General features: G+C 47.2%; 1 protein-coding gene across 2 annotated transcripts in view; it reads right to left on the minus strand.

Annotated features, from left to right (window-relative positions):
- The window catches only part of ZDHHC14 (zDHHC palmitoyltransferase 14), a 276048-nt gene that overhangs the window by 57589 nt on the left and 199310 nt on the right, over positions 1 to 19149 (minus strand). For both annotated transcript variants that reach the window (XM_082855817.1, XM_082855816.1), the window contains exon 3: positions 11816 to 11974. In XM_082855817.1, the coding sequence (XP_082711943.1) occupies positions 11816 to 11974 (159 nt within the window). The remainder of the gene's footprint in view (positions 1 to 11815; positions 11975 to 19149) is intronic.

Here is a 19149-nt window from a genome sequence, read left to right on the forward strand (position 1 = left end):
TTTAAAAAAGCAGCTTTTAAAAATGGCATTCTTGAAATAAACGTTACTGCCGATTACTTGGAAAAAATCAACACCAACCCTCTGGTGGGGTGGAGAGATGTTACCTGTCATCTTAAGGAGTCTATTTTCTAACAACTGCAGAGTCTAGACAAGATTTAACCAGACTTTTAACTTAGTTTGTGTGCCATGAACCCTGTTAGCAGTCGCATGAAGCCATGTACCCTTCCACCTTATTAATGTTGAAATCAGTAATAAATGTCATCTTCAAAATAGTTTAAACTAGTTTCAAAGTTGTGACACAGTAGGATACAAGCTTATTTATTCATATGCCAAATAATAAGAGCTACAGTTTATCAACTACTGTGGTTTTGAAATAGCAAATGTAAATGATCTATTTTCAATGTCTGTAATGTCATATGAAAATGTCTGTGGTTTCCAGTGGTGACGAATGCAACTAATGTGGTTTGTTGCCTGTGTTCATAATTGAACGAAATATTAAATTTCATTTAGAGGTTAGTGAGATTAAAGATGTCAGAGTTTTCCATCCAAGCTCTTGGACCCCCTGAATCCCATCCATGGTGCCCAGGGCAGGAATCCCTGCACTAAGCAACGCTGAGAAGCAAGGGTCTCAGCGCCTGGTCAGGCCTGTGGTTGGAGGGAGTCAGGCCCAGGGAGTAGGCTGCACTTCGGCAGTAGGGCCACAGTCCTGCTGTGTGTCCTCGTGGCATCTCATTTCTCGCTCTGGGCCTTTTGGGGAACCTGCTCTGTCCAGGCCATGTGGTCAGTGACTTTCCTCAGGTTTGGGGCTCACTGCTTCCACTCAAGTTGCGGTGTCCCATCAGCTTTCCGGCACCTGCTGATCCATTAAACTCTCCCCTGGGATCTTAAAGCCTAACAGGAATGCTGGGGAGGAGAAGGCCTGATCCAAGGTACAGAGAGCCTCTGTTATACAAATACTAGGATGCTCAGGCAATATAATTTCAGGAGGGGAATATAATCTTCATAGGCATCTATGAGAGATTTTTTTAAATTTAAAGTACTTATACATCTATCTTGCCGTGTTAACCTGATAATCCTGGGGAATAACTAGCAAGCTGAGCTTACTTATGACTTTGCTTGGGCCCGACCAGGTCGTGCCAGACCCTGACCTTCCCCACCCTCCCTGCAGCTTTTATAAGACTTTAAAGGCTGCTGACCGTGTGTGATTCAGCTTCCTGCTCTCTCTGCGTGCTGCACCCCAGCCCGGGCCGGCACAGAGCCTCACGCATGGCGGACACGAACTGGTGGCTGATGAGCGTTTCTCCCAGGCTGGAGGAGAAATTATTACATTGTCTCATGTGTTTAGGTCTTCCTCGTCCACCTGCTGCTGACTTTCAGGCCCAGCTGGGTTTCTCTCTGCTCTAAGTCTGTGGTTTATGAACTTTCACACAGTGGTTAGGAGGCTGCCTTCTGCTTCCAGCTGCTAGAGTCTTGCTGTGTGACCATGGACAGTTCCTGCCCTCTCTGAATTTGAGTTCTGTAGCACATGGGGGTGATACTCTCTACCTCGACTAATGCCCAGGCTGGTTGTGAGCAGCAAATGAGATAACATACACAGAACTACCTCCAAAAGTCAGAAGCCATATGCAAATATATGACGGCTTCATAAAATGAAAGTTATTTTAGTATAAAGCGTTTCTATGTATCCATTTCACTTCTTTTATCAAAAAAGACAATAATTACATTTTCATAGGTACTAGGTTCTTATATAAGTGAATCTTCTTCCTTTATTCCAATTTCCATTAGTCCTTTATTTAAAATACTTCTCAACCTTTTAAAAATAAGATAAAATTTAATCTGTTCCAACAAACCGAATTATTTTTATAGCTTTTTAAAAACAATGTCCAAACGTGTATTAAGCTTTCAAAACTAAAGCATACAGGTTATTTTTCACTATTCAAGTTTCCAACCTTTAACAGCTCAGTCCTGCCCAACTCCTACAAATAGTGGGTGGAATTTGGTGAAACATTTATTGTTTAACACCCAACAGAGAACAGCTGGATGGGCTGATACAGCCACAAATATCTTGGAAGAAGAAACTCTGGGGCTGGTAAAGTATGTTGCATCCTTAGCCCTCCCTAGTTCCCAAATCCGTTGCTGGAGCCCAATTTCAATTCTTGGCAACTCAAGTAAACAACTGATTGTTGGGCATCTTCTCTAAGGCGCCATCTGCTTTAAAAAGATGAATGAGACACAACTGCTTCTTAGAAAGTAACTGATCTTTGGCCTTCGAGTCTCCCTGCATGTGACAGATTGCTGTATTTCAGCAAATACTCACTACTCCCCTTCTTGAGGGGGCAGTACCCTTCCCTGCCCCACTGACAGGTCCTGGTCACGGGCATGTGCCTTGGTTGGCTCATGGAGTCTAAGCAGATGTGCCGTAAGCAGAGGCTGTAAGAGACACTGCATATTTTGGCCCCCATCATGTGGTCCAGTGACCGCCCCCCACCGGCCCCAGTGAGGAGAACATGCCTGGCAGTTGCTGTCCCTTCCGCCGGGGTCCCAGAATCAAATCTGAGAAGCCTGAACCTGAGCAATGCCTGGCACCAAACCCAGAGCTGCCCCAGGAGACCCACAGGCCCATGAGGAAAAGAAAGGCTGTTCGTTCAAAGCCACTGAGATTCTGGAGGGTGTCTGTCATACTGCATCACTGGCCAAGAGCTAACTAAGACATCTCACCAATTCACTTTACACTGATGTGTGAGATCAGACCACCTCAGGTTCCTGCTCGAGCATGATGCACTAGTGGCTGAGTCTAGCTCCTCTTTCTCGACAGGCACCCGAGGGCTTCAGCGTGACTGCTATTGAATTTTTCCAGCCTTTCCTCCCATTTCTCCTCTTCGTGGGAGTTGGTCTAAGATGACCCTCCTAAGATCAGACTAGATATCCTGATGCTACAACCTGGTCAAACAGGTTTTTTTTTTTTCTTTTTTTGGCTGTGCCGTGTGGCTTGTGGGAGCTCAGTTCCCCGACCAGGGATTGAAACTGGGCCACGGCAGTGAAAGCCTGGAATCCTAACCACTAGGCCACCAGGGAACTCCCTAAAATATTTCTTTATGATGTTAGTTCACTTTTCATGAGTCGGCAGAAAACTTGTCAAAGGCAGGAAGGCCATCTTAACACTTCTTTGCATTCTACTTGCATATACCAGCCAATGAAGAAATACTTTTGGATGAGTGGTGAACGCCTGCTTTACAGAGCTTTCTACAGATATGGCCTGAGTCCTCCTCTTGACTCTCAACACCCCCCGCTGGGCCCTGGCCCAGCCACTCAGCTTGGTGGACTTCACCCGTGTTGTCAGGCCATGTCAATGTCCACCTCAGACACCCAGAGGGACTATGGCCCTAAGGTGAGTTACAGAAGAAGTACTAATACTGATGAACTTCCATTTGTAGAATGATACTTGCAATGCATGGCTTCTAACAGGCTCCAAAGATGGTAGCTATTTTACTAATACTAATTTTTTAAGGGTGCAAATCACCATAGTAGTGCTCTTCTGCAAGTGGCCACCTCCCACAGGAGGCCTCACTGCTGGCCGCTGCTCTCCACGAGAGATGAGCAATCCCCAACACCCCCAGATGGCCTGACCTCAGTGATGGATCCCGGAGAGGGTCACAGAAAGTCTGTTCCCATGGCTCTCCACCTTGACCATGCATGACCCCCACCTCCTTTTACTTTGCTACAATGCAGACTCCCAGGCCTGGGTACTCCATCTTGAGGAATTTACATCTACTTACATGTACTTACACCTATGACAAACATGTTATGAAGGAAATTCTTCTGAAAGTTGAGAGACTTTGTAGAATTTTATTTTATTTTGGTTATTGCCTCAAAAGCACCTCTAGACTTTCTTGATTTTAATTTTTTTGGAAGAAACTCTTGGTGGCAGAACACAGGGGCTCAAATTGTGGGGAGGACATGTTGAGAAAGAGAAGGGACCAGCTTATCTGGCTGAAACAAAAGGGTGTCTCCAGCTACAGCATGAAGAATCCATGGAGGATGAGGGAGGCCAAGAGAAGAGCTGGGGGATGGCCAAGAGGTTACAGAAGAACCAACAGAAGAACTATTGGCTCCCAGGAGATGGGAACCAATAGTGAAATCCAGGAAATGTGAACTGGTAGGAAGAGACAGAAAAAAGAACGTACTGACAACCAGGAAAGGTTTCAATTTGAATTAAGAGAAGATGAAAGTCTTCCAGGAAAGAATGACATTTTATGGTCAAATGAGTCAGGAAGGTTACTTGGAATTCTGCCATCTGTCACTTGAGCTAATAACAACGAATCATTGATATCGAGAGACTTAATTAAAACTCCCATCACTTTCTGAAAAGGACTTGAGTTGCTTATAAGAAAACCGGGAATAAGTTAGTGCCAAAAATACACGCCCCAAAGTCTTTACATTGTTTAGAGGCTGCTACATTTGGCTCTGAGTTTCTTCATATCAATGAATAAAACCTTTTATGAACAGTCTTCCGCACAGACGTGAAATGAATTCCGGCTCTCTCCACAATCTTGCACAGTGTGAGTTACATGACAATGACAGTAATATGCCTTGAAGTTATCTGTCATTTTGCAAGTTTCATTAAACCCTTGGTGCACTACAATAGATTATCTGTGGAAAGAAAAACCTCCCAGTTTGTTTTCAGCTAAAAGATCCCACGTCTGTATTTATTCATTTCAAGTCGGAGGTGGAGACACAATTACTGCTGGTCTAAGGCAAACAGAAACTCTCCAGAGAGGTCAGTGAATGGCGAGGGTGGAAACATGATCAATGTCTTGAATCCAAAAGCATTAATTAGGTTGTTTGATATATTTTTTAGTTACAGGACCTGTTGCTTAAACCAAAAAGGATAAAACTCCAGACACTAAGAAAAAAACTAAAGCAAAGATTAACACAAAGGGGCTGGAAGCCCTCAGGAGCAGAAGAACCCAGCCTGTGCGCCACCACGGAAAGCTTAGGGGCAGCCCTCACATGAACAGTAAACAGTTTCCAAAAGTCCAATAATTTTCCCAAAATGGTATTGGTAGTAGTCAAACTGTACATTTTTAATCTTGTCTCCTGCCTCAAATTGCATTAAATTTATACATAAGTTTGTGGAGAGAATGTCTCACTTGAATCTGTTATTTCCACTTTGTTATTTTCTCTCCTTTGGTCTCACCAGAAGTTTATCTTTTTGTTGCTTACTTGCCAAAGAATTAGATCTGGTGTCGTATTTATCTTTCTGTTTTCTAGGTTACTAATGGTTTTCTTCCTGTTTTTCTAAAGTTTATTTTGCTCTTCTTTTTTCTATCTTCTTGAGATGGCTGCTCTGTTCCTCTAGTTGCTTCTAAATTCGGTTTTGTTTTTTGTACTAGACTTCTGAAAACTTCTAATTTCATTGGCCATCCATCGTCCAAGTAAGCTTCCTGTTTGTGGAGAATCCCAAAATAGGTGGGAGGTAGGCCCCGCCCTCCACCCCTGTTACAGAAGCTGCAAGTGGGGCAGCTACCTCCCCCCGCCCGTCTCCCTGGCTGCTTGGGTGTGGAAATGAAACAGGCCCAGGGGCTCCCACCCCGCAGATCTCTGAATCCAGAGCCCATGGTCCTTGCAGACAGAGTCACAGTTCCAAGCTGATGGCAGCCGCAGAGTCAGAACTCAGTGGTGGTGTCACAAACATCTTGCTGTGGCGCTCGCGCCTCCTGGGACATCCTACTGCAGGAGCCTCCCCCGGCTCTTCCAGGCTGCCGAGCCTGGTTCTGCAGCCTCCTCCTTCCTTTCTATAAGCTACCTGATAGTTTTCCAGATAACTCCTTTTCTGCCTAGGTTAACTATTTTGTGCGGTTAGAATTTAGAATTCTGACTGGCATGAAGTTTTATTTTGCATTGTTCTTATTGTCATTTTCTAACTGTTCCACAAGTGCAATTTTGAAGTCCCTGCCACCCAAGAGTTGATGAAAAGGTTCTTAAAAAACATTATAATTGGTTAGGTTTGTGTATTTATATTTTTGTGATTGATTTCTAGCTTCATTGTTATGTCATTAGGTGACACAGTCTGTGTAATATCTGCTTTTAGGAAGTCAGGAATTTCTGTGCAGCCAGTATGATTAATTTTGCTAGTGTTCCACAATCAGTTCAAAAAGGTAAGTATACTTTGCAGAAACAAAGTTCAGCATATATTTATTAATTATATATTCATTATCTTTTATTTTCTTACTTTTATTTTGTTTACCTGAGCCAACAAAACCAGAGGTATATTATCGTTTCTCACTAGCATTATGTTATACCAAATTATCCGTGCGTTTTCTAACAATTTTTACTTTATGCATTTTGATGCAATGTTATTTGATGCATATATGTTGATGACTGAATTTTTAAATGTACTCTTTACTAACATAAAATTACTCTTTTTTTGATCCATGTAATATGATAAATACAGTGCTTTCTGGCCTTGAATTCTCTTTGGTCTGTTCTTAAGAATCATTCTTGGGGACTGTATTTTATTTTGGTGCATCTAGATGCTAGCACAGTGCCTGATACATAGGTGCTCATTAAATGTCAGTAAAAAGCAAGGATACTGGAAACTAGGAGGGGCACAGTAAATCCCTCATTTTTTGGGGTCCCTGGGAGGCTATAAATGCCAGCTTGCTCCATTCCCTTCAAATGATATGCTTCCCTATGTAAAACTAATACCCTTCTCACCATACCCAAATCGTTTAAAAGAAATGCCAGTGTGCTACCCCACACCAGAAGGCAGCTGTGATTCTAAATCTCAGATATTTCAGACCTCTTAATATTGAGTACAACTGTGAAGCAGTAACTGGGCTCAGCAGAGGGTACGCAACAGACAAGACATCTGCAGTCTCAGCTCAGAAACCAATATCTCAGAGGAAGCAGCTGGATGGGTGGGGGCGGGGAGGGGGAGACACTGTGGGCTGGAAGGGAGAGCATAGTACAGTGCCCAGGAGAGGGAGAGCGAGCTTTTGAAGACAACCGTGAAGCTCTCCCAAAAACAAGAGTAAGTGGGCACTGAGTCCTTGCAGAGGGTGTCTGGAGGTTCTTTGCGCCATCCACATCAGAAATGACAGAAGGGGACAGGTGAAAATGGGGCCAGGGCACCACCCCCCCCCCCCCGCCCCCGATGAGGGAGGAGGCTGGTGCCGCCGAGAGCTCTGCAGCGGCTGACACAGCTCGAGGGCTTCGTGCACCACCTTCTCTGTCCTCACAGCACCTCCAGACATGGCATGGTGGAAGCAGAGATGGACCAGGAAGCAGGTCTGGGACCCAGGTGCTGCTGCCTCTGGGCTGGTCCAAGTCAGACAGACTCCCGTAGAGCAGGCTTGCAAACGCAGTGCTCCTTTTTAGTGTTTAGCAAACTTAGTTTAGTTCACCGTGCATGCATAAATTACTTTCAAGTAAATCGCATTTTATTACGGGTTTCGGTTGTGTTAAAAATACCCAATGCCAGGGAAAGCTGCTGGCTGTCTGGCACTGGGCCAGAGCCCCCCAAAGGACAGACTTCCCTGAAAGGGTCCACCCTGGTTGGGGCGATGTGGAAGGGGCTCAGCTGGGGCTGGAACATACTTAGTGAGTCTGAGAAGACCTCACAAGGGTATGTTTTGCTTTCCAGCTCCTTCTGTTACTCTTCCTTTAATGACCTGAGGGATCATAAGGGTCTGAGCGAGCAGAGGTGGCTCCTTGGCCCCAGCTGTCAGTTGTGTAAAAATATTTTATAACGTCAAAAATTGCCTGGAAACACAGACCTACTAGAGAATGGACTTGGGGATATGGGGAGGGGGAAGGGTAAGCTGTGACAAAGCGAGAGAGAGGCATGGACATATATGCACTACCAAACGTAAGGCAGATAGCTAGTGGGAAGCAGCCGCATAGCACAGGGAGATCAGCTCGGTGCTTTGTGACCGCCTGGAGGGGTGGGATAGGGAGGGTGGGAGGGAGGGAGACACAAGAGGGAAGAGATATGGGAACATATGTATAACTGATTCACTTTGTTATAAAGCAGAAACTAACACACCATTGTAAACCAATTATACTCCAATAAAGATGTAAAAAAAAAAAAAAAATTGCCTGGAAGAACAAACAACCCCCAATACTCTGTTTCAATGTGCAGAAGCGATTTGATGGCAACACAGAGAGACAATGAGAGAGAAACAGAGATAAAAAAAAGACAAAGAGACAAAGAGAGAGAGAGGATATATTCATTCCTGCAGCTGCAGGTCACCCAAAGCCTCCCAGATTACAGGAAAACAAGGGGACTCCCATCATTCTGTGAAGACGACGTTTGCTCTATGCAGTTCCCTGGGAGCAGCTCGGCAGCTCTCCTCCTGTTACGCACGATAACATCACTGGCGAGCCCTCTGTGAGCCGTCGGTGCGCGCCAGGTCTGGGCTTGCTGGGCACTATCCCACTTCATCCTTAAAAGAAACCTGTGAGGCAGTACTAGGATCACCCCATTTTACAGATGTGGAAACCCTGTGGGGGTGGTCAGATAACCTGCCCAGGTCCCAATATTATCCAAGGACAGTACCAGGATTCAGTTCTGGGTCTGTTTGTCCCTATAGCCATGTCCCAACCGCCTGGCTTTGCTAACCTGTTCTATGTTAGCAACAGAGTTTGCTCCCCAAGAAAGCTTTTCCCTTAGTCCTCAACTCCAACTACACAGCCCCTACCATTCTGCTCTCATTTCAAGCTTATTTAACAAAGAAAACTATGCTTCTGAACTGCCTGGGAAGCTGCATTTTCCTCTCCCCGCTCCCAGTGCAAAGTGACATTTAATTGTGTGCCTAGGAAGGACCAACCCAAAGCCATTCATTACAAGGGAAGGGAAGCCACATGTGTAGACCCTGGCTTTCAGCACATCACTGTATTCTTTTTTTCCCGTGGCTGCAAAAAGTAGAATTCTTTCAATAAAAGCTTTCTATCTAAAAATAAAATAGTGGCGAACTCTGCAATTATACTTCTCAGTTGGAGACATTTGCTTTCCACTCTCTTTCCCCAAATGCACAAGGTCCAATCCGTTGGTCAGTTAATGGGTCACACCAAAGGCCCAAATGTAGTCTAATGAACTGGAAAACCAAAACTATGTAGGTTTGAGTCGTTGTGTCATTGTTCCCCGAGTGCAGTGAGTAGCTTTATTTTACATCAACCGTATGCTGTTTATCTCACCTGTCCTCCACACAGTGGGGCCCTGATCAGGGTTTGCCAACCTCCAGCGCTAGGGCCGTCAAATGATGCTTGGAGGCAGCTGTTGTCAATGAGCTCTTCACCCAGTCTCCTCCTCCGAGCCCGCCCCAACCTGCCCGCTTCCTCTCCTTTCCCTTTGCTGTTCTGCATCTCCCCATGCTTGCTTGTGGAGCTCTGGGTTAGCATGTGACTTGGATTTGTCAGAAAGGCTGCTCAGAGCCCATCAGAAGGGCTCCCGGGTATTACAGACTGATGGCTCTTATCTTCTCAGCTGGCAGTTTCTATAAGAAAGGGCACTATCTTATACAGCTATACTATAGGAGAAGTACACCATTAACTACATATATAATTCTGGTAAGATAATTTTACATCTAATTCATCAGGGTTCTTTAAGGAACATGTAAACCTATGTTTACCTATGGGTGATGGAGGGGACACATGAGGGAATTAGATGAACTTTCAGAAAGTGTTTTACAGTATGATCCGAAGAGAATTTTAAAATACTGTGAGATAGAGAGGAATGTTTTATCATGATTAGGAATCTAGCCTAGAGACAGAAGACAGAAGATTGAGACCAACTGACAGTCAGGTGTCTAGTAATGGGTAAACATTTTTATAAATGATAAAGAGAAGGAGATGCCCCGTAAACTCTTCAGGTTTGTAGGAAACAACTCCCTTCCTATAAATGCCAACTGGAACAAGTCATTAGACCTCCAGAAGAAGACATGCAAAAGATTTTATGTGAACGAAATATATATATATATATTCCATCATATAATATTTCATCATATAATATCAAAATTACAACCCAAGAAAGGGTCCTCTGAATCCCTACAGATTATTCCCCTGAAGACATTTAGGCCACGGTGCTGCTCTGGCTTAAAAGGATGCTCTAGAAGGGCATGGGATGGCCACTGGGGCTGAAGTCATCAGGAAGGGTATCACACAAAGGCTGTCATGTGTCCTTGTAGAAACTCTGGTGTGTGTCCTCACATAGAGGACCAGGTATAGTTTTGGTCACCATACCTGTAAAGGGATACAGTAGATCAAGAAATTGGCCAGAGAAAGCTAATCAAAAATGTCAAGGGAGCAGTAGTAATAACAGAAGAGCAGCTAACAATCACAGAGCATTTGCCCAAAGCCAGGCACCGGTCTAAGTGCTCTGCATGCGTTAACTCATTTACTCTGTTAACCATCCCATGAGGTAGGCACTCCTATTGACACCATTGTAGAGATGAGAAAACCAAGGCATAGAGAGTTGAGGTTGCTTGTCTAAGTCATGAAGCTAGTATTCGTACCCAGGCCACTGGGTACCAGATTCCAGGCTCTCAACTGGTTCTTACTACTTGGGAAAGACAACAAAATTCCATGCTGTTTTGCTATGGAGGCAAAGGCTAAAAGTAATTTTTCCAAGTGAATAAAACCAAAAAAAAGGCCTGAGAGGGAAAACATGGGCTTTCTACCAAACTGTAGATTACTAAAGTGAGGATAAAGTAAATTTCAGACAAATAAAAGGAAAATGGCTTTGCACAGCAGGAAACATTATATAACTTTTTTTTTTTCTGAAGAAGAATTGAGACTACAAATTCTAATAGGCTCGAAAAGGGTTGGTAATTGATAATGTGTTACTAAGGGAAACAAGGTTTGTTCTGAGGCGTTCTATCCTTTCAGGTGTGAGGTTAACAGGATTTCCATGTCTATTCGCCCAGGAAAATCCCTGGTTATTTCTTTTAGAGGCAGTCTACGGGACTGAAGAACTGGGGGTCTTCCCCCGTGTGGCAAAGCCTCAGTCCACTTCTCACCACCCTTCCTGTCACTTGGGGCTTCCACCAGCTCCTCGCCAAACTCATCTCTGAGAAGCGCCATCCCAGGGGGGAAGATGGTCTGCGGGTGTGGGTAGTAGCGCTCAGTCTGAAGTGACAGGAAGTGCTGCCCAAGTAATTCCAAGGGGTTGGCACCCACATCAGCTGTAAAAATCCTGCGCTGGGGTGGTGGTAGCCTAACAGTAGGGCCAAGTCTTACATTTGAGGCCCTCTGTGCTCCACGCTGTTCCCTCTGCCTGTTTCCTAGCCTGTTACGGTCCTAACTGTAGGCCCAGAAGTCTCTCGGCCTCTCCCCTTTTCCTCTCCTTGGGCTTCAGATGCCTCCGGCTACCCAAGCACAATGCTCCTCTGAGGAGCTGGGAGAGTCTGGCTATGCGTGCAGCCAGCTCCTTGGGCAATGGAGGATCTAGGGGTGAAATGGTTTTATTTCAAGTGTCTCCCGACTGGCAGCTCCAGGGCACAAAGAACGCCCCCTCTGGTCTTGTGTACCCGGGAGGAGAAGGCCTAGGACGTTCTGCTGTCCTCGTGGTGTTGCAGGATGTAAAAAGAAAAAAGATTTGGCAACGCTAGGCTTGGTGAACGGGATCAGGGGCAGGAGGCAATACGGTTGAAATATTAACTATTATCGAGCTGTTTAGTTCTGAAGGATTAAAGAGACACACATGCTGACTCTCTTTAGCACAGGTCTATGCACAGGAAATCTCTATTCCATCAGCTACAGACATTTTAGCACAAACATTAGAGGTGGGACAGAGGCAATTTCTGGTTCTACTCACCTACGCAGTTATCGCAAAGGCTACAATGAGAGGCACGAGGGGGCCGGAAAATCTTGCAGGTGAAACAATATTTAAGTTTCACAGTCTGGCCATTGATGATGACTTCCTTGGTTCTGGGAGGTGGGCGGTACCCCCCTGAACTGGTGCCGTTTGCGATATCTGTGGAGAAAAGAAGACAAGAGCACAGGGGCTTAACATAGCACTTAAGCTCTGCAGGCTCCCGCACCTAGTAGGCCTGGAATCTGCATTTCCAAGTGCAGGGCCCACAGCCAGCGCCTTGCTGGGAGGCACCTGACCCCTAGACACACAAATGCGGTAGGACACCGAAGGCTGGCCGTCCCGCAACCTTCGTGCTCCTCGAGGGCTTGGGGCTGCGCTGACAATTCCACACACGCTGCAGTGGCCACGTGACTGAGTTCTGCCCAATGGGGTGCAAGTACACGTGGCCCCGCCCAGCCGGTGGGAGCCTCCCCTGAACCCCACCCACTGTCTCCCCCCTTCCGCAGGCCACCCTGGAGACATACACTGCGGCCCCCTGAATGACTGTGCACACAAGCACGGGGATCCTACAGCAGCTAGCGCTGTCCTAATTAATACAGTGCGTGATATTTACATCAGGAACATTTCGCTTCTCCGACGCCGGCTCAAGAATCTCCCCACTTTGCACCTTGGCCTCCTCAAAAATACCAGATATTGGGTTGGGGGGTGGGGTATACAGATTTAAATATATATTTAAATAAATCATTCCATGTCTATTTAAAAAAACAATTTCTATATTTTATTGTCTAAACAGCATTTTTCTTTTTTAGAACCAGTTTTTTTAAATGTTGAAGAAAATACAAATATGTATTTTTTTTTGTTCAAGTTTCATTTTATCTTATAACCTGGCTCTCATCCCTGAGTTCACATTAGAATCACCCAGGGAGCTTTTCAAACTCCCCTAGTGCAGGGACCCTGCCCCAGACCCGATAAATCAGAATCGCCCAGGGTGATTCTAATGTGCTGTAGGGTTGAGGACCCCTGCTCTACAGGAAGATAAAACATTTTCTTCTCATCTAGACCCCTCACAGCCACAAAGAATTGAGGTCACAAGCTGCGCCACAGGAACAGAAGGCCACGGGTAAATGGGGAACAGCAAGAATATCTGTGAGGGCTTCAGCTGGGACTCTGCGGCTGATAAACACAGGTGCAGCAGAGCCTGGCGGCTGGAGGAACTCTTGGGAAACTTCATGGTGTTCTTTTAAAACAGCGCTGGTAACATTGAATTCGTTTTAATTCATACACTGTCAGATGGCAACAGCTGCAACATACTTTCGGTAAATTTCCAAAGTGACAGGAATGAGTTCCATCCTCCACTCAGCTCTCCCCACCCCCTCCCAGCCACGAACTCAACCTGGGCGAGAAGTACATGGAGAGCTTTCAAAACTACGGATGCTATTGTCCTGCTCTCAGATATTCTGATTTCGTTGGTGGGGTGCAGCCCGGCATCAGAGGTCTTAAAAGCTCCCCAGGTATGGGAATCAGGGCCTTGTCACTGTGGTCCATGCAGCACCCGAGAGCTTGTCAGAGAAGCACGTTCTCTCTCAGTCCCGCCCCAGAGCTCCCGAATCAGAATTTGCATTTACTGAGACCACCAGCCCCCTCCACTCCAGGGGGTGTCGTGCACCTTAAGGTTTGAGAACCCTGCTCCCGGACGCCTGTAAGCGCTGCCCATGCACACGTCACACGCACCTCTTCCTCTCACGTTCTCGTTGTTGTGTGCCCAGATACACTCACAGGTATGACAGAGAGCTAAACTTAGAGAACCCAGAAACTTGGAGAAACTCTGCACACAGGAAGGGGCCGCTTCACAAATCACAGCCAGCCGCCCAAGCATTTTCACGTGGAGAACCTGGTGATCAGGGACAGCCGATGGAATCTGCAGAGCTGCAGTCTCTGTCCCCCCAGGACTGCTCTCACTCACAGAATTCACAGCTCACAAGGCATGATTTCAGGAGGTGCCCCCTTTACCCCAATGTTCTTTTTTTTTTTTTTTTTTTGCGGTACGCGGGCCTCTCACTGTTATGGCCTCTCCCGTTGCGGAGCACAGGCTCCGGACGCGCAGGCTCAGCGGCCATGGCTCACGGGCCCAGCCGCTCCGCGGCACGTGGGATCCTCCCGGACCGGGGCACGAACCCGCGTCCCCTGCATCGGCAGGCGGACTCTCAACCACTGCGCCACCAGGGAAGCCCCCCAATGTTCTTTAAGAGGCTCTCTGAGGCCTGAAATCTGCCCACAGCCCCTTAGCGTAAGGCTTTGATATGTGTGAAGATACCAACCCCATTGGTAGGGCAAACATTTTGAGTGGTTCCAAGCCATTTACTCTTCATGGAAAATTAAAGTTCCACAAGGAGGTTGTAGAAGGAGAGGTCAGAGTTCAGGAACACCTGAGGGAGAGAAGGCAGTACGGAGCGGGGACACGGCGAGTAACGAGCAGCCCTTCTGCTCTGCATCCCCACTGAGGACAGTCATTCCACCTGAGTAATTAAACAGCTGTGGCACCATCCCAAGGACTCTGGCCAAGCAGGACACCCTCTCTTGGCATGTCCCCCACCTGCCTGGCACCCCAAGGCTGCCCTATTAAACAGGGCTAAGTTCAGCAGGCATCTGGAGAGGGGCCAGCTTCCAAAGCACATACACTGGAAAGAGGGCAGCATCTCAACTGATTCTGTGAGAAGAAAACAAAGAGACGGAGTGGCTGCGCACTTCCTGAAGCATCAGGGTAAAAATAACTGGCTTCGAACACATCAAAGATAAGGTCGCAGCTCTTCCAGTGCCAACTGGATGCCGCCGGGGCCTAAATTAATTATGACTCGGTGCCTCGCTAGCCTTATGTCAGCTGCGACACCCACTGCATCTATTTAGCTCTTGAAAACATGCGTAGGAAAACTAGAAAGTCAGATGGAGGTTTAGAAAGAACAATAACCCAATCAATAATAGTTGTGTTACTTTAACCAGAAAAGTTTAAAAAATGACTTGTCAAGAAAAATATTTTAAGAAGCAGGAATGACAAACTTATCCACTAAAGCGACTCCTAAAAAAAGCCTAGTTCTGAGAACGATGACTTTAAAAAGTATTTACCCGCACTCCTTAAGACCAACTCTAGTGATCTTATAGTTCCAAAGTACATTTTTGAAAGATGAAATCATTGATAAAAATTTGAGCTGAAGCTGGAATTCAACAGACATGGTACCCCGAAGCTTAAGAATTAAACCCAAACCAAAAACTTTTTGACTAAATATTTGGAGAGTTCTTTATGTAAAAGAATGGAAGAATCAGAGGACCTGGAATCAGGGCCCACCTAGGCCCTGAAGGGACTGAAGGACCACAGAACTAAGGGAAAAAAAAAATCAACCGGTATTTATGCATTATTTACTTTATGCAAAATACTGCACCGGAGGCGGTGGAGGACCCAGAAATGAACAGAGATGTCACGTGGGGAGCGGTCAGCAAGGGGTCCTGCCGGGCTGTTTGATGAGCCCTGGGTCCCCTGACACCCCTGGTCTGCTCTCCTCCTGGCCTTCAGAGCCTGCTTCCTAAGTGCAAGTCTGGCGAAGGAGAAACCCTGGCCTCTGGTGAGGTGCTCCAGGTCGTCCGTGTGCCTGGCCGCGCAATCTTACCCAGCCTGAGCCCGAGGCAGTGGCCTCCTTGAGCCCCGGAGCAGGCATCGCTGTTCACGCTTCCAGGCATCTCTTCTCCGCTCGCCTCCCTGCCCTCCAGATACTCAACCTAGAAGGTCCGGTTCAAGCTTCTCCTGTGGAAATGCCTTGAAAGCTGTGTCACTTCCTTCCTCTCTTGGGCTCTCGCTGCACCTAGTTCGTGCATGTATCTAGTCAATAGATCTGTGCTGGGCTCGTCGGTGCCAGCCCTGTGCTGGCAGCTGGGGATGCAACAGGAACTAAACAGACTTGTCCTCTGCTGGTGGGGTTCACAGGCCCGAGGGACAACCTGGGTCCTCTGCCGGCGTGGTGCCCGCGAGGATTTATCTCCGTGTCTTCCCCCAGACGCCGCAGCGCCAGGGCAGGGACCACGCCCTAGTGCTTTCATGTTTCCCCTGTCCTGCAGAGGGCCTACACACAGTAGGTCCCCAGGAACTGCTTGCTGAATGGAAGGCCAGTTCTGGCAGGTAGGGAGGAATGATGCTGGGAAGCGCAGGACCGGTGTCCCTGCTCCTCCACGCCCACTGGAGGCCAGTTCTGGCAGGTAGGGAGGAATGATGCTGGGAGGCGCAGGACGTGTGTCCCTGCTTCTCCACGCCCACCGGAGGCCAGTTCTAGCAGGTAGGGAGGAATGATGCTGGGAAGCACAGGACTGCTGTCCCTGCTTCTCCACGCCCACCGGTCAGAGTCACACAGCCTAGTGACTCGCCCTTCCCCAGGAACACCTCTCGCAAGGTCCTTCTGAAGCTCCTCTTTACGTGTCCTCTTTACAGCCTTTGCTGCTCCAAAGACCCATCTCGCAAAGCTAGTCAGTGCCACCTGGGAGGGCCAGGCAATATGGGTAGCTGCCTACCTCAAGGTACCCCCAAATTGTCGTTTCTTTCATAAAATATGTTCAACAGTCGCCCCAGACCAAAGGCTTTCTGGAATGCCCGCATCCAGGGCAGATGGGAACAATGGAGCCTTGAAACCCAAGGCTTCACACCCACACCTGAGGACAAAAGAAATGCCTCTTCGACATTCAGACTGGCACCAATGGCCGGTCGTGAAAGGCTTCTCATCCCCGAGGGTGACAAGCGCCCGTGGCCTGCGTCCCGGGGCCCAGAAGGTGGTGTTCCCATCCTAATCCTCAATTACTCTGTGGTTTGGGTTTTGGCTTTTGTTGTTGGCAACAATGGTGTCTCTGCTTCTTAGGGCTGCCCTTTGTGGTTTCAAATACAGCTGCTGAAAAAGAATAATCAGAGTCTGCAATAGCTAATGGATGAAGAACACTAGAATTGGGGGAGGAAAACCTCTTAACAGTTCTGCAAGCTTATATGAGTCAGTATTTTTCAAGGACATTTTTATACACTAACGTTTTGAAAGAAAACTTAAAAGGTTGAAGTGACCTTCTTCTTCATAAAGTCTCTCCACCTCGCCCCCTCCAAATTGCTGGAGTTGTTAGCACAGGGGCAGAAACAGTCACAGAATCTCCGTCTAGTATTAACCTCACAGTCAGCCTACGGGCAAAGAATTAGGAGAGCTGGGGAGAGGGGAAGGGCAGCTGTTCCGTGCAAGTGCAGGGACACAAAACTGCCCGCTCACTAAGTTTTTCACTCAAAGAGAAATCCTGGGCTTGTCAGAGTCTCAGGTAAGTTGTTCGTTAATGTATGCACATTTCAGAGCCACTCTCCAACACACAAGTCACCTTTTCTTGGGAGGAATCACAGAGTGCTAACATTCTGAGAGACTCATTTGTCCGCCCCTGATTTAATCCTGCCCCAAATTCAGGGACAAAATTGATGAATTTTAACAACTGCTGAAATTCACCATATAAAGTAATGGAACTCTGCTTTTTTCAAAGGCAAAGGGAAAAAAAAAATCCCAATTTACAAAAGATGTAGATTAAGATTCTTTTCCTTTATCAGAAGGATGCAGAACAGTGTCATTCCCTGGTGCACTGGTGTTTCACAGACCATTCACCAGCTGACGGCACACCTGCCAGAACGGGAGGAAACTCTACTAATAGGCATTTAGCCGGAATGAAGATAAAGCACCTCTGCATTAGGAAGTCACAGGGAAAGTGTGATTTGCTTTATACCCAAGCCTTCATGACTATATGGATTGCATGTGCTGGAGGACAGCTGTTGGATCCAACGAATCTGAAATTTTCATAAGGTTCATTTCATTGATGCTCTGAGGCATCTGGGACACAAACTACCCAACCTTGGAACGGTTGATCTATCGCAAAGGAAGATGGTTATTTTTAGAGCCATTTAAGACAATCTCTTAGCTTACAGTTTGTAAACTTCCAAGTTTATAGGAAAATATTAACAATGACTAAATGTCAGACAAATCAACTTCTATTATTTTAAGTGTTTGCAGGAAAAGGTACAGCAAATTCTGGTCTACAGATACGGGTTATTTCCACTCAAGACAGTAAAAATGTGAGTATTTTCTCACGAATATATTGGGTGGCAGTAGCTTTGCCTCCACAAATGCTTACATACAAAAATGCAGATGAGGGCTCATGGAGGCGGGGACAGTCCCCTCCAGTTAAAAGCTTTGCCCAGTCACTTTGTCTTCAGTGCTTATCTTCAAGGACTGAAGCTGACACCTCAGGTGAGGCTCAGGCAGGCAGAGTTTCAAGCCTGAGCCACGAGGTGGGTAGAGAGGGGGTCTCCTCTGCTTAGGGGAGCTCATCCCAAGGTGGAGCAGAGAGCATCTGCAAGGCCACAGCAAGGGAAGCTGACGTGGGGGGAGCCACAGGCGAGGGCAGGCCGTACGTTGCTGGGACGAGTCCTATGAGGACTGGACGACAGACCACATTCAAGGCCCAGGTACTATTCCAAATCGTTCGTTTACTCTCTCAACACCTATGAGAGTTGGAGGCACCCTGGTGGGCAACACAGACCTTCGAGGAGACCTGGCCCCTGCCTTCAACGATTTACAGTCTAGTGGCGGAGACAGACACGAGTGAAATGATCGCACAACTACGTCATCATGACGCACAGTGTTGTTGCGAGTCAGAGAGCAGGGGAGGCTGCCTCTTCTGAATCTGAAGGACGACTGAGTAGGGCTTCCCTAGGCAACGCGCGTGGGAGCTCCTGCTTGTGTGTGTGTGAGTGTGCACGCACGCCGGGAGTGGGAAGCAGGGCATCTCAGGCAGAGGGAGCAACTTGTGTACTGCTCTCGGGACAGCAGGCAGCTGGCACATCCAGGACCGACGGGAGGCCAGTGTGACCAGGATACAGAGTGAACGGGAGACAGGCAGGGAGGAGGAGGGCAGGGGCTAGAGCGCTCAGAGCCCTGGAGTCAGGTTTGGGATGTTGGCCGTCAGTCTAAGTGCAAAAGGAAGCTTGATCATTAGTTTCATGTCAACTTGGCTAAGCTCTGTGCCCAGATGTTAGTCAAACACCAGTCTAGCTGTCGCTTCGAAGGTATGTTTAGGTGAGATTAGCATTGAAATCAGCAGACTCTGAGTAAAGCAGATGACCCTCCTTAACATGGGAGGGCCTCAGCCAATCTGTTGCACGCCTTAAAACAAAGACCGAGGTTCCCCGAAGTAGAAGAAATTCTCCTCCAGACTGCAATCTAAGAAACCCCGCCTGGGTGTCCAGCCTGCTGCCCTGAGTAACTGGGACTCAAGACTGCAAC

This window comes from Leucopleurus acutus (genome assembly GCF_964270905.1).
Source record: "Leucopleurus acutus genome assembly, chromosome: 15".
Taxonomy (NCBI): domain Eukaryota; kingdom Metazoa; phylum Chordata; class Mammalia; order Artiodactyla; family Delphinidae; genus Leucopleurus; species Leucopleurus acutus.